Source organism: Moschus berezovskii, chromosome 2 (assembly GCF_049115385.1).
Source record: "Moschus berezovskii isolate FMDL1 chromosome 2, NW_MosBer_1.0, whole genome shotgun sequence".
In the NCBI taxonomy this organism is placed as follows: Eukaryota; Metazoa; Chordata; class Mammalia; order Artiodactyla; family Moschidae; genus Moschus; species Moschus berezovskii.
The window spans coordinates 104,755,935-104,770,417 of NC_142461.1; the positions used below are offsets into that span (position 1 = coordinate 104,755,935).

Consider the following 14,483-nt stretch of genomic DNA (forward strand, 5'->3'; position numbering starts at 1 on the left):
GGAGTTATACTTAAGTTTTAAAGCCCATATAATCCTGTCATCACAGACTCAATGGACATGAGTTTGAGTAAATTCCAGGAGTTGGTGATGGACAGGGAGGCCTGGCGTGCTGTAGTCCATGGGGTCACAAAGAGTCGGACAGGACTGAGCGACTGAACTGAACTGACTGGTAATCCCCAAACTATTTATTATTATTACATATCACAGAAAATAGAGAAGATATTACAAATAATTTTCCAAAGTAATTATAATGTTGATAATAATACCTAATGAAATTGTACATATGCAGTCAAAAATTACAGAGCAACTTCCCTGATGAGTATGGATGCAAAATCCTAAATTAATTTTATATGAAATGAATTCAATATTACAAGATAAAATACATCATGCCCAAATGTGGCTTCTTTCAGGGACAAAAGAACAGTTCCATGTTAGTGACTTTATGAATAAGATTTACCATAAAAATAAGGAAACAGAATAGCAAATTTGTTTCCAAAGATGCTGAAAAGGTAATTTACAAATTTCAATACCCATTAATAAATACAAGCAAATGGAAATTTCCATAAAATTACAAAACACGTTCCATCCAACCATATGTCCTCATTTGAATTAATGGGGATCACTGGTGGCATTCACACAAAAATCAGGAATAAGTGATGTTCACTATCAATTTCTTTTTAATAATATGTTGGAAGGTAATAGCCAGTTCAATTAGACAAGAGAAAACTATTAGATGTATAAAAATTAGAAAATACAATGCAGTCTCTATTTGATTAAAACAGTTGAAAAACTCAAGTGGTTATTTATGTAGCATAGAAAATAGAGAAAAAATTCTAAATTATTTTCCAAAGTAATTATAATGTTGATAATAATACCTAGTGAAATTGCATATACACCCTCAAAAATTACAGAGTGATTTTCCTGATGAATATCGATGCAAAATCCTAAATTAATTTCAGATGAAAAGAATTCAGTATCACAAGATGAAATGTAAAAATAGTTTCATGTTAGCAACTCTATTAATAAGATTTACCATAAAAATAAAGAAACATGTACATGTTGTCATTTACTTACGGTTTACAGTTTTGACTGGTAATATTGGATTTACCCTCTCTGGCGAAGCAGCATTTTCCTCATCTCTCACATATTCAAAATTAATGATGAACATCATAGCCACGCCTTCTTGGTTTTTCACTGGAATTATGTGAGTATTACAAATGAAAGTGGACCCTAAGGAGATAAAAAATGAGTATAAGGTCAAAATTATGTGTTCATTTTGAAGTGACAGTAATATTAAAATTCTAATAAAGCCCTGTAGAATTATCTATCCTAAATGATCAATGAAATTCAATTAAAAATTTCTAATTTCATATTTTATTCATATATATTTACATAAAAATACACAAATTTGCCAGAAAGATTTTACAGGCAAATTCAACTACTACATTATGGAAAGACAGAATATCAAATCTCACTTGTTCTTACACTCACCACTTTAATTTTTAAAAAAGGACATTTCTTTTACATTTCTATAAATAAGTCTTAGCCTTGATATATTTTGATTAATTCTGAATCTATATAAAGTATAGCTGTATAAACAATAAAGATAACTCAGTTTTTCTCATCTTGAAAAAAATCTCAAATTATTTCCTTTTTCTTCTTTAATTTCTTGAACATCAAACAGTAAATTATTGATTCTGTCTTAAATATGTACTAATAATTCTTTCCTTTTTGTGTAAAATTCATAATGTTCAAATCACAATGATTTTGTTTTGTTTGTATTCTGTTAGAAAATAAGAACAAAACTTTTGTCTACATTATTGTGTTAATTTGATCTCTTTAAACAAGAAGATGCCATTCTTTTAAAAGCACAATTATAGGGCTAAAAGATACATTTTATTAAAATCTCCTGGAAATTAAATGAACAAAAAGATGACTCAGTTTACAACTAACCACTGCCATCCATCCTTGAACAGAAAATCCAAGATCCAAGATTTAGGGAAGACAGTAAAGAAGCTGACTTTTCATATCAACCGAATTCTTCCTGATTTCCTGGCCTGATTTCTAAATCTGAGTATATCCTCAGAGCAGTTTCACAGGAAGAGTTAAATTATTCAGACAATAAAGAGTATTTTGATTGCTTTCTCTCTTTTTTAAACAATTATCTGGGAACATCTTGACTCTTGAGGAGACTGATGGTTCAATGTAGAAGCAGGCTCGAAGTGTGAAATTTGAAGTCACTCAGCTGTGTCCTACTCTTTGCAACCCCATGGACTGTAGCCTACCAGGCTCCTCCATTCATGGGATTTTCCAGGCAAGAATACTGGAGCGGGTTGCCATTTCCTTCTCCAGGAGATCTTCCTGACTCAGGGATTGAACCCGGATCTCCCGCATTGTAGGCGGACGCTTTACCGTCTGAGCCACCAGGGAAGTCCTTGTCACCAACTGAAACTTGAAGGGAAGTGAAACTCTGAAGGAAGATGTGCAAAAGTGAGAGTGTCTCTGCAAAGCCCACAGGGTCCACAGGAAAAATAAGATGGAATCTAAGTGTTTAGATAAAGTCTAACCTCTTCTTTTGTGTTTAATTTAAATTCACTTGCTAGTAGGATGCGGAGAAGGCAATGGCAAGCCACTCCAGTACTCTTGCCTAGAAAATCCCACGGCTGGAGGAGCCTGGTGGGCTGCAGTCCGTGGGGTCGCTAAGGGTCGGACACGACTGAGCGACTTCACTTTCACACATTGGAGAAGGAAATGGCAACCCACTCCAGTGTTCTTGCCTGGAGAATCCCAGGGAAGGGGGAGCCTGGTGGGCTTCCGTCTATGGGGTCGCACAGAGTCGGACACGACTGAAGTGACTTAGCAGCAGCAGTAGGATGCCTCAGGCACAGGCCTTGCACTCAGCACTTCAGACCAGAGTTACTAGTGCAAAATGGCTGCGCCCAACACCGCAACTCCATAGGCCTGTGTGGAGTCACTGTATCCCTAGCATTGCAATCTGGAGGAGAGAGTAGCATAGCCCCGCCCCACCCACCAGAACTCCACCCCTTTCCCCTGCAGACAGAACCCTATAAAGAGGTCCCACCCACAATGTTTGAAGTGGCTAGAGCTTGGGCTCTGGAGCAGGTGATTGCACCTCTCCATTCTTAGATCAAAGAATAAGTTTGCCTTTGCTTCTGAACTGAACTCAGTCTTCTTTTATTGGTTTGAATGACACTGGGCAGGAGGACCCTGTTGAGGATCAACCCAGGAGAGTTGGTAATAAGAGGACCCCAAGAGGCTGCAGACAAGGGCACTGGGGTATGAGAAAACTCTTCCCTTTCTTCACATTTCTGAAACTTATCTCCTGCTGCCAGAACTGAGAACAAAGGCTATTGCTAATATTGCTATCGATTGAGACATTACAGGTCAAAGGGCTTTTGAGGGTGGCCATGGAGATCTAATTATTATTTATGAAATTATTTCATAAATGGTTTAATGTGGTCCAATTTCCAAGGAACAGATTTACAGATATACTTTTAAAAGACATACTCTTTGTAGGTTGGGGAAGACTATGTGCTAGTTATATTCAGATTTTCAAATGTGGATAAGCCTCCCTAATTTGAAATGTAGAAGATCTTATTCATAATTAATTTCATTTTTTTTACAGATTGGCCATAGTTTTGCAGTTGTCAGAAAATACTTTTTAAGAATGACATGCTGCATTCGCAGTCTTCAGCTACATCTTCAATTCATTTAATAAAATAGTTAGTTGGAGCAGTTGTCATCGTTTCCATGGTAACAAACAGGATGACTTTAGTAAACAGAAAATAAGCAATTTAAGGCTGTTCCATTAGAACTAAAAATAGAATTGCTTCAGGCCAGGCATCACAATACAAAATGGTTAAACAGAAAATCTGAGGAGATGCTAGAAATAGCCATTATGTATTTTGCTAATGAACCAAAATACATATTGATTTTACTACTTAAAATGACATTTCCTGGATCATTTAGAATATCACTGTGAATTCACAGATTTGTTACTTAGCAGTTTCAAATTTTTCAACATTTGAGGTTTACCACTGATTGTACAATAAAATATGAAGGACAGATTTTTGAGAAATCAATTAATAAAAGATGCAGGGATAGAGATCTACTAGGTTTGCAATAGAGCAGAGTAATTTTGCTTTCAGTATAAGGGGCAAAATCCTGTCTTTTAACACTAATGCTTGTACATTTACTGTCCAGTGCAAAAAATCATGAAATGATAGTTCTTTGTAAAAAAGTTTGGCTATATGAATTAGCTCTATAGCACACTGAGTAAGTGTAATTAATCTAGGATTTATTGCCCACTATCATTGTTCCCTGAATGTTTCTATTAAGCAATATATCTCCTTTAAAGTCAACTGAAGACTCACATTACATTTTTTTCTCTTTTAGTTTTTGAATTTAATGTCTCCATCAATCTTGCATAGACTCTTGGAAAGCAGATATTGAAAGGAGATACATGGAATTTATAAGAGGAGAAGAACAAATGCATTTTATAGTGCAAGAACAATTTAGCTTGGATAATGCTACAAACTCCAAGTTCTATTAAGACACTACTTTTGTAAAGCAACATTACCCTAAGAAGTCATTACTGTGTAATCCTAAATATTTTTGTTAAATGCAACAGTGGAAGCACAGAAATGGAAGCATAACCCAGCAAACACTAATCTAGCCATGAAGACAAAAATAGACACTTCCTATAATGTTTAAATAAGAGAATTTTTAAAAATCTAGAATTAAAGAGTTCAGGCCTTGTTGAAAGAAAGTTATATTGGTTATATTAAAATGAAATTAATAATGTTTTCTAAGAAACTGATTATTTATAATAACATTATCAAATAATTATAAAATTATACATGAAATTATACTAATTTAATAAGACTTGGGTTCATTTCCATGTCTTGTCTCCTGAGTAAAAACATTATCAAAGCAGGAAAGGCTGCTTAGAAGAAACACTGCTCATTTTAATAAAATGTCTAGAATGTTAATTTTTAATGGTAGCCATAGAGTAAGCAAACTTGGAGTAATCTGAATAATTACTCCTTTATTAATAAAGTCCTAGCCACATTTTAAAATAAAATATGAAGACTCCTCCCTTTGGGCCGCTTTAGAGCTGCTTTATTCTACAGTTTATACTCATGGGGTATCCTTACCCTGAAATAAAAAAAAAATGTGTGGGTGTGTATGTATGTGTATGCTGTCGCTTAAGCTGTGTCTCTCTCTTTGCAACCTGATGGACTGTAGCCTGCCAGGCAACTCTTGCCATGGGGTTTCCAGGTAAGAAAATTGGAGTGGGTTACTATGCCCTTCTCCAAGGGATCTTCCTGAGCCAGGGATGGGAACCCACATCTCCTGAATTGCAGGCAGATTCTTTACCCACTGAGTCACCTGGGAAGCCCCCCAAAATGTACACTAAGCACCTAATATTGGGTCAGGTACTGTTCAGAGTTCTCAGATGGTAATGAGAAGAAAAGCTGTGAGAAAACAGATCAAGGTCCTGAACTTGTATAACTTATATCCAACTAAGGGAGACATATTAATAAACATATAAGTTTTCAGTCTATCAAGTAAAAAAGTACAGGGAAGAAAAAGACTGCAGAATAAGATGGTTAATAATAATAGTGGTAAGGGAATGTTTCTCTTTCAGGATGACATGTAAGCAAAGACATTTAGGAAATGGTAAAATGGGCTATATGACTTTGCCAGTGCAAAATCCTTTAGGTGGAAGCATGATTGTAAGCTCAAGGAACAGTGTGGAAGCCAGTGTGACTAAGGCAGTGTGGTGTTTGTGGCATAGAACAGGCTTGGACAGCAAATAAAGTAGGGAGCCACACCTTGTAGATCATGGGGAAAGGATAAAGGGTACAAAGTTGAATCTATTTTGCCATTGCCTTACGACCTGAAGTTGGTTGGGAATTGTAATTTTAGAATTGAGACCATTTTCACAACAAAAGCTGACCTTTTATTGACCTATTATCTGGGAGGGACCTCATGAAGGAAGGCTCTGCCAAACACCATCCAAAGTCACTGTTGAATTACTCGGGTGAAAACAGTTTAACCAGAAGATGAAAAATAAAAGTAAGCTGCATTTTAGTCACAGTCCAAGCTTCACACTTCTCAGTAGAACTCTTAGAACAGTACCTGTCATAGAGCAAAACTGAGTAATGTGAGCTATTACTTTTGCTCCTTGCTGGAGGGTCTCCAGAGGGGCAAGCTAACTCTCAAGTCTCTCCATGTATTTTCCTCCAGTCTTTTACTTTTCTCGGAACTACAAGCTACATTGTTTGCATTTCTCAGCACCACGTGGAGATTTTTCTTCTCTGAGTTGATAGGTTTGGTGAATGTCACAGAGTTTTAAATTCCTTTCTTTCCAGTAGACTGGTGGGAAAGGATGGTCTTTGAAGATTAAAAAAAATATATCTTTTGAGACCTGTCCTAGAAGAAAAACTAAACAGCAATCTTGGGAAACAAATGCCTTATCAAATGGGCAGACTTGTTTTTAATAGAAAAGCCTATTAGAAAAGCAAAAAGGACTGTTACACCTCTTAGAAGGAGAAAGCTACCCAGTCATGAATGACTTAAGATATTGTCAAGTGGAGGCACAAGCGAGAAAAAAGCAAAATTTGTACTTGACTTTTCAGTATGTAATGCCTGGAAAATCCCATGGACAGAGGAGCCTGGTGGGCTACAGTCCATGGGGTCGCTACTAGTCGGACACAACTGAGCAACTTCACTTTCACTTTTCATTTTCACTTTTCACTTTCATGCATTGGAGAAGGAAATGGCAACCCACTCCAGTGTTCTTGCCTGGAGAATCCCAGGGACGGCGGAGCCTGGTGGGCTGCCGTCTGTGGGGTCGCACAGAGTTGGACACGACTGAAGTGACTTAGCAGCAGCAGCAGCAGCAATGCTTCCTATGGGGACTTTTCCAGTGGCTCAGCAGTAAAGAATCTGCCTGCAATGTAGGAGAACTGGAGACCCAGGTTCGATCCCTGGGTTGGGAAGATCTCCTGGAGAAGGAAATGGCTACATACTCCAGTATTCTTGCCTGGAAAATCCCATGGACAGAGGAGCCTGACAGGCTACAGTCCATGGGGTTGCAAAGAGTTGGACACATTGGAGCCATTAAACATTTCCTTCTATTTCTTTTTTTCCAAGAACCTCTTCCCTTTTCCTCTGCTCTCTCCAAGCTTCCAAGATGAAAATTATGAACCTCTTTCTATCAGTGTGGGGCATCATTAGAAATATTAATCTCTTATAGAACTACTGATAACATTATGGATTACCACCTTCAGGATAATTTTTTTAAGGGGAATAGTGAAAAACAACAATTATCCCAAGATGAGTTCTAATGCTGCCTCTATATAGAAGAAATATTTTGGTTGTATGGATAACACCTTTCATATATCCCTCAATTCACATCTTATAAATCATTGTTTGCTGATATCAATGTTGCTATTGAACAATTTATGACCTAAAGAATGAGAGAAAACTATTATGGAGTCTTAGAATAAGACTCACCACCAATGTGTCTATGTTTGGAGATAGGGACTTGCAAGGAGGTAATTAAGGTTAAAGGAGGGGTCCTAATCCAGTAGGACTAACCTTTTTTTTTTTTAATTGGAGGATAATTGCTCTACAATGTTATGTTGGTTTCTGAGTACAACATTATTAATCACTTCTTATAAGAAGAAGGAAAGATATCAGGAGTCTGCACACCCAGAAGAAAGGTCATGTGAGGACCCAATGAGAAGGCAGCCATCTGCAAGCTAAGAAGAGAGCTCTTACCAGAAACCAATGCTTCTAGAACCTTGATTTTGGACTTTGATTCTCCAGAACTTTGAGAAAATAATTTCCTGTTATTTAACCCACTCAGTCTGCAATACTTTGTTATGGCAGCCGAAGCTGACTAGGATGCCCTGAGGTGGAACATGTCAGGGCAGGAAGCCAGTGCTGCTAAGACAGATTAAACTGAGAGGAAAGTGGTAAGAGATCCAGGTCAGAGAGTTACCAGAGCGAGGGAGTGGGTAAGTGGAGGGTGGCTAAGGAAGCATCACCTTGTGGGGACTGCCAGGACTTGGGCTGATGAGGTGAAGCCACTGGATGGATTGAGACAGGGAAGTGGTAGGCTCTGGTTGCTGTGAAGACATGGACACATGAAATATTTTATGATTGTCAAGTAACTTGGTTTAAATAGAGTAATAGTATACTAGAGAATAGAGTGCCAACTCTGTTCCATGATGGACAAGGCTTGAACAGGAGGAGGTCATGGCCTGATGGCCTTCTATGTTCTTAAAATGTAGTTTTTGGTGTTGAGGATACAGTGATTGTTTTAAGCATGAGAGTATCTTCAGAGAAATATTTTAGTATACAGATAAGGACATGGCTATTATAGGTCCTAGTGCTGTGTTACAGAAGTAATTTCAAAAGGAGGTATTTGAAGAGACAGAAGGCACATTTAGAAAGACTATTTAATAACTCTTATGGCTTCCCAAGTGGCTCAGTGATAAAGAATTCACCTGCTGATTCAGGAGATATGGGTTAGATCCCTGCGTTGGAAAGATTCCCTGGAGAAGGAAATGGCAACCCACGCCAGTATTCTTGCCTGGGAAATCCCACAGACAGATGAGCCTCTGTCTGCCGGGCTCCTATCTATGGGGTCACAAACAGTTGGACACAACTTAGTGACTAAACAGTAGCAGCAATAGAGGAGTTCTTTGAAGAGATAGAAGGCACATTTAGAAAGACTACTTAATAACTCTTATATATATAATATCATATTAACAAGAATAGATAGGTCCCATGAACTCATATAGTCTGGACTTGTGGAATGGGTCAAGCTTGACTGCTTGTGGGAGGCAACTCTCCTAATACTGGCCCAATCTCTTACTTCGTCAGTACCTAAAGGATTCCAATGAAACACAGAGGAGGAACTCATGTGAGCGAACAAAAACCCTTTATACAGAAGCATTATTAACAAAAGGACTGAGCTGTGCCTCTGCTAATGCATTAGCCTAAAAAATGACCTTAATATAGTAGTCACCAACAAACACAGACAACATAACACTCACCAACATGACTAAATTGTAACAACTGTGAACAAATTTAGTCGGTTGAAGTACTTGATGGAATAACATGGGACTAGACGTATCCTTTCCAGATTTCTAGGAGAGATTATATATATACATGCCTTTTACTTGCAAAATGAAGAACTAACCTAATTTACACAAGCCTGGTGCCACAATCATGCTCTCTGTGCCAATATTAGCTCTGTCTGAGATGTCAACAGCATGAATGATTTATTTTTAATTACCGCTTATTTAAAACAATTTTAAACATTCAGAAAATGTTGAAGCAGTCCCAGTGAGTAGTAAATTCCTTGGACATGTAGCTCTGAGCAGTCCCTGAAATCAGATAGACTTGAGCCTGGTATTCTTTGCTGAGTGACCTTGGACAGATTAATCTCTCCAAGATTCAGATTACTCATCTGTAAAGTAATGAAAGGAAGAGAGAGTACCACACTTCACAGCATTGTTGGGAAGCTGAATTTAGACAATGCCTGTAAAGTATTTTGCAGCCTGGCATGTAGAAAGTGAGGAATAAACAAGTTTTATTTTTATTAAATGCAGGAGGAAAAGCACTTTCTCAACAACTTGAACTGGTGGTTAAACTTCCTTCAAAGGTTTGATGATGAAATCAAGTCATTCACCTCTTAGAGAACTTCAGAGATAAATCCATCAACTTAATCCCCTTGACTTCAGAGGAGAAATTACATCAAACAGCAATTTGAACAGAATGAGAGCTTAGTAGAGGGAAGATTCTTTTATCTTCTAGTGTCTTAAAATATGTCTCCTTAACTTTGTAGTGATGAGGCCCTTAGTTTGTTTCTCATATACTTCCTGTCCCTGGTAGACTGTGCTATTGCCTGTAAAAAGTATACTACAGACTAGGTAACTTTTGTGATTATAACAGAACTCTGTCTCTTTTGGCAAGCCCTATAGTGAGTGGAATCTGGTATACAGTAGAAATTTGTGAAGTAATTTTTATTTCTGGATTTGCTCGAGAAGTACTATGATCAGTATTTGAAAGCACATTTTAGAAAGAAAGGTAATAATAATAGCTAACATCTATTGATATTTGCATCCCAGTCACTGTTCTAATGGTTTTTCATGCCTTAATACATTGGCATCTTAAAAAAACTTGATGATGGCACCATTATTATTATTGTGAAGATGAAAAGTAAACCATACACAGTCTCATCTCATCCTTGATTTTTGGCATTTCTTCTCCTTTCTGCTGGGTTGGATGAAGCACAAGCTGGAATCAAGATTGCCAGGAGAAATATCAATAACCCCAGATATGCAGATAACACCGCCCTTATGGCAGAAAGTGAAGAAGAACTAAAGAGCCTCTTGATGAAAGTGAAAGAGGAGAGTGAAAAAGTTGGCTTAAAACTCAACATTCAGAAAACTAAGATCATGGCATCCGGTTCCATCCCTTCATGGCAGATAGATGGGGAAACAGTGGAAACAGTGACAGATTATTTTTTTGGGGCTCCTAAATCATTGCAGATGGTGACTGCAGCCATGAAATTTAAAGATACTTACACCTTGGAAGGAAAGTTATAACAAGCGTAGACAGCATATTAAAAAGCAGAGATGTTACTTAGACAATAAAGGTCTGTCTAGCCAAGGCTATGGTTTTCCAGTAGTCATGTATGGATGTGAGAGTTGGACTATAAAGAAAGCTGAGCACCAAAGAATTGATGCTTTTGAACTGTGGTCTTGGAGAAGACTCTTGAGAGTTCTTTGGACTGTAAGGAGATCCAACCAGTCCATCCTAAAGGAGATTAGTCCTGAGTGTTCATTGGAAGGACTGATTCTGAAGCTGAAACTCCAATACTTTGGCCACCTGATGCAAAGAGCTGAGTCATTTGAAAAGTCCCTGGTGCTGGAAAAGAATGAAGGCAGGAGGAGAAGGGGATGACAAAGGATGAGATGGCTGGATGGCATGACCAACTCAATGGACATGAGTTTGGGTAAACTCATGAGAATTTATGAGTTGGTGATGGGCAGAGAGGCCTGGCGTGCTGTGGTCCATGGAGTTGCAAAGAGTCGGATACGACTGAGCAACTGAATTGAACTGAACTCCTTTCCATTAGTGGTGGAATACATAAAGAAGATTCCAATTATTTCTTCATGCCAAGACCCTGAATTCCATGATTTTCAAATCAGTTAAGTTCTTAGAGGTTTTTATATTTTATAAGCAATGGCCTGAGAACTAAAACTCTTCCCACTTCCTTCATGGAGTCTTGCACTTTTCTGCAGCCTTTCTGGATTAGGCAGAGTCCCCTTCTGCCACCTAGGAGGCAGGAAGGCATAATCTACTTGTTGAGCCATGCCCAGCCCCACATTCCATTTGTGTCCATCCAGTCAATACTGCCTCATGAGCATTTTCTATCTTTTCTTTTGATCAGCTCTGGGCTTTCTAAGAGGAAAAGAACCCTGTATACTATATTTGCTACTACAGTCAAGGCTATGGCTTTTCCAGTAGTCATGTACGGATGTGAGAGTTGGACCATGAAGAAGGTTGAGAACTGAAGAACTGATGCTTTCAAACTATGGTGCTGAAGAAAACTCTTGAGAGTCCCTTGAATGCAACGAGATCCAACCAGTCAATCCTAAAGGAAATCAGTCCTGAACATTCATTGGAAGGACTGATGCTGAACCTGAAACTCCAATACTTTGATGAAAAATTGACTCATTGGAAAAGACTGTGATGCTGGGAAAGATTGAAGGCAGGAAGAGAAGGGGACAACAGAGGATAAGATGGTTGGATGACATCACCAACTTGATGGACTTGAGTTTAAGCACACTCTGGGAGAGAGTGAAAGACAAGGAAGCCTGGTATGCTGCAGTCTGTGGGGTCTCAAAGAGTGGGACATGACTGAGGGACTGTACTGCACTGAACTGATTAGCAACTATATAATTAAATCATGGCTATTCTTTTCTGAATGTCTGCTAAGTGTCATGTGTTTCTCATAAGAAAATTTGATCTCAAAGAAGTTTCTCAAATATGTAGTAGGACCAGGCTTTGAACTCAGACCTTTCTCAGATCTTTCTCCTACATCAGTGTTTCCCAAACAGTGAGATGATAATTGACTTTCCTGGAAAGGACTTTCTGAAATGATCATTTGGGAAATGTTCTCCTGTATAAAAGATGCTCAATGCACATTATTGTATTAGAAGTTTTGAGAAGTTCTGTAAAAGCAAGTACATATTTACTTTGTTTAACACAGCACTTCCCAAATTAATTTGATTCTGAAATGATATTTTTAGAGAAATTTGCAATAACATCCAGCTCCTTAGAAAGCCATTGGAAAACACTAAATTGGGTTATCTCCCTCCCTGTTTTAAAGACATCCTTCTGAGAGGGAGGAAAGTAAATATTGGTAAATATCATAGGTCGCCTAGATGCTTATTGGAGAGGAAGGAACTACAGGTAACATGGGTCTGAAGCAGGAGGGGAAAGACAATGGCAAAGGTGATATCACCTACTCAATATACTCTGCTTGCTGTTGGTCCTTATTTGAGTTCTCAGAAATCCAACTAAAACAGCATCAGCATATTTTATAATACATATTGTAGCAATTATTACCCCACAAACTAAAAGGTTACCACTACATGAAATATGATAGAGTGTTTCACAAACAAGGTCCAGTTCATACTATGTGAGGAGATCATGTTTTTAAAGCACAAAAGCCCTCATTTGATAATCCATTACTATTCTGCACCAGATATTGCATGACTGACACGTACAAGGAAATATTTTCACACTGTTTCCTCACAGTCTTTCTTCTTCATTTTCAAAATGTGAACATATGTGAACTTATAATAATTTGTTGACTTTTGCCCCTTGCCACTGACACATCCTCTTTTAACATTAATGCTCAAGCATTAAGTTCTCATCATACTTGTAAACTTGACTATTGGGAAGAAAGAGCAAGTTCAACTGTCTTTCTAGACTTGATAAACCACTAAGAAATCATTTTGGAATTGAAATAAGGAAGAAAAACTCTTTCACCATGTCTGACTCATAAATTACATAATCTCTTTAGATGTACCAATAGGCTTCCCTTGTGGCTCAGCTGGTAAAGGAATCTGCCTGCAATGCGGGAGACCTGGGTTCGATCCCTGGGTGGAAAGATCACCTGAAGAAGGGAAAGGCTACCCATTCCAGTATTCTGGCCTGGAGAATTCCATGGACTGTATAGTCTATGGGGTCACGAAGAGTCAGACATGACTGAACAACTTTCACTTTAGATGTACTATTAAGATTATCCACTCCCCAGCCCTGGTTTTCATTTAATTTTTGAGCATTTTGAATTGAATTACTGTATTGGGATAGATGAGTGTTAGAACAAGCTGAGGCTGATTTACAGGCTAACCAAGTCTACATTTGTAATCAGGAATTTTGAGCCATGTTTGTGATAACTTTTTAGTACTTTATGGCTTTTACACCCAGGTACACGTTGATTTGGTTCATTTTTTTTTTTTTTTAATAAGACATACTCATGTTACTGAACCTCTGACCTACCTAAAGCAAATCCACGCACCAAACTGCCATTTATTCAATAAAACTTCATGAACACTGAAGCAATTGCACTGACGCAGAATTTGAGAAAATCTGTACATCACCCTTGGTATGTATACACTACTGTCAAGGTCAAACACAATTAGAATCCTGAGGCCAGTCACTACCTTGAGGATGTCGTTTCTGATGAAGGCTGTACACAGCCATATGCCTGGAGTGCTCTGTTCATGGTGTATTCGTGGTTGCTGAAAGCAATTACATACTCTTTGCTTTCACTGTGTTTGCACAGATCTTGAGAGGGGTTAAATTTAGGCTTTATAAGCCTGTATTGGACAAAAGGTGATAGAAGCAGAGAAGGTGAAATTGAAGGTATTGCTCTAGATAATTTAATCCTCCTCTCTTTTCACAAAAACTCCTATCCTATTTGACCATTGTAACTTGGAATTTTCATTTTCTTCTGTAAAAAGCATGGCATATTTTTTACAGAATAGCAGAGGGAGCAGAAAGGATGTCCTGTCCCGGACACCGGTGAAAACTGGGCTTTTTCCTTCCCATTGGCAGTGTTAGTGGGGAACACCCTCTCCGGGGCTTTGACACCAGGCTTTGGGGCATGTGGCTACTACAGATGTTCTCTATTCCTGAAGGCTGCCGGAGGCATGGACCTGCAGCAGCCCCGTATGGAAGGACTGCTTTGCAATGGTTCATCTTGCCCAGCAAGAGAGAGAGGTTCAGTTTAAAATTCACCCAGACCACACTTCTTGTTGCTTGTGTGTTTTACCCACACCAGGATTCATGACCAAGCCTAGTGCCCTTTCAAGGTAACAGAGTGGTGACTGCCTTGGTCCAGCTACAGACTGAGACCATAG

The 14,483-nt window shown here is 38.3% G+C and overlaps 1 protein-coding gene across 4 annotated transcripts in view; it reads right to left on the reverse strand.

Moving 5' to 3' along the window:
• KCNH7 (potassium voltage-gated channel subfamily H member 7) overlaps positions 1-14,483 on the reverse strand; it is a 551,616-nt gene that overhangs the window by 162,676 nt on the left and 374,457 nt on the right. For all 4 annotated transcript variants that reach the window (XM_088829781.1, XM_088829779.1, XM_088829780.1 and 1 more), the window contains exon 3: positions 1,075-1,230. In XM_088829781.1, the coding sequence (XP_088685907.1) occupies positions 1,075-1,230 (156 nt within the window). The remainder of the gene's footprint in view (positions 1-1,074; positions 1,231-14,483) is intronic.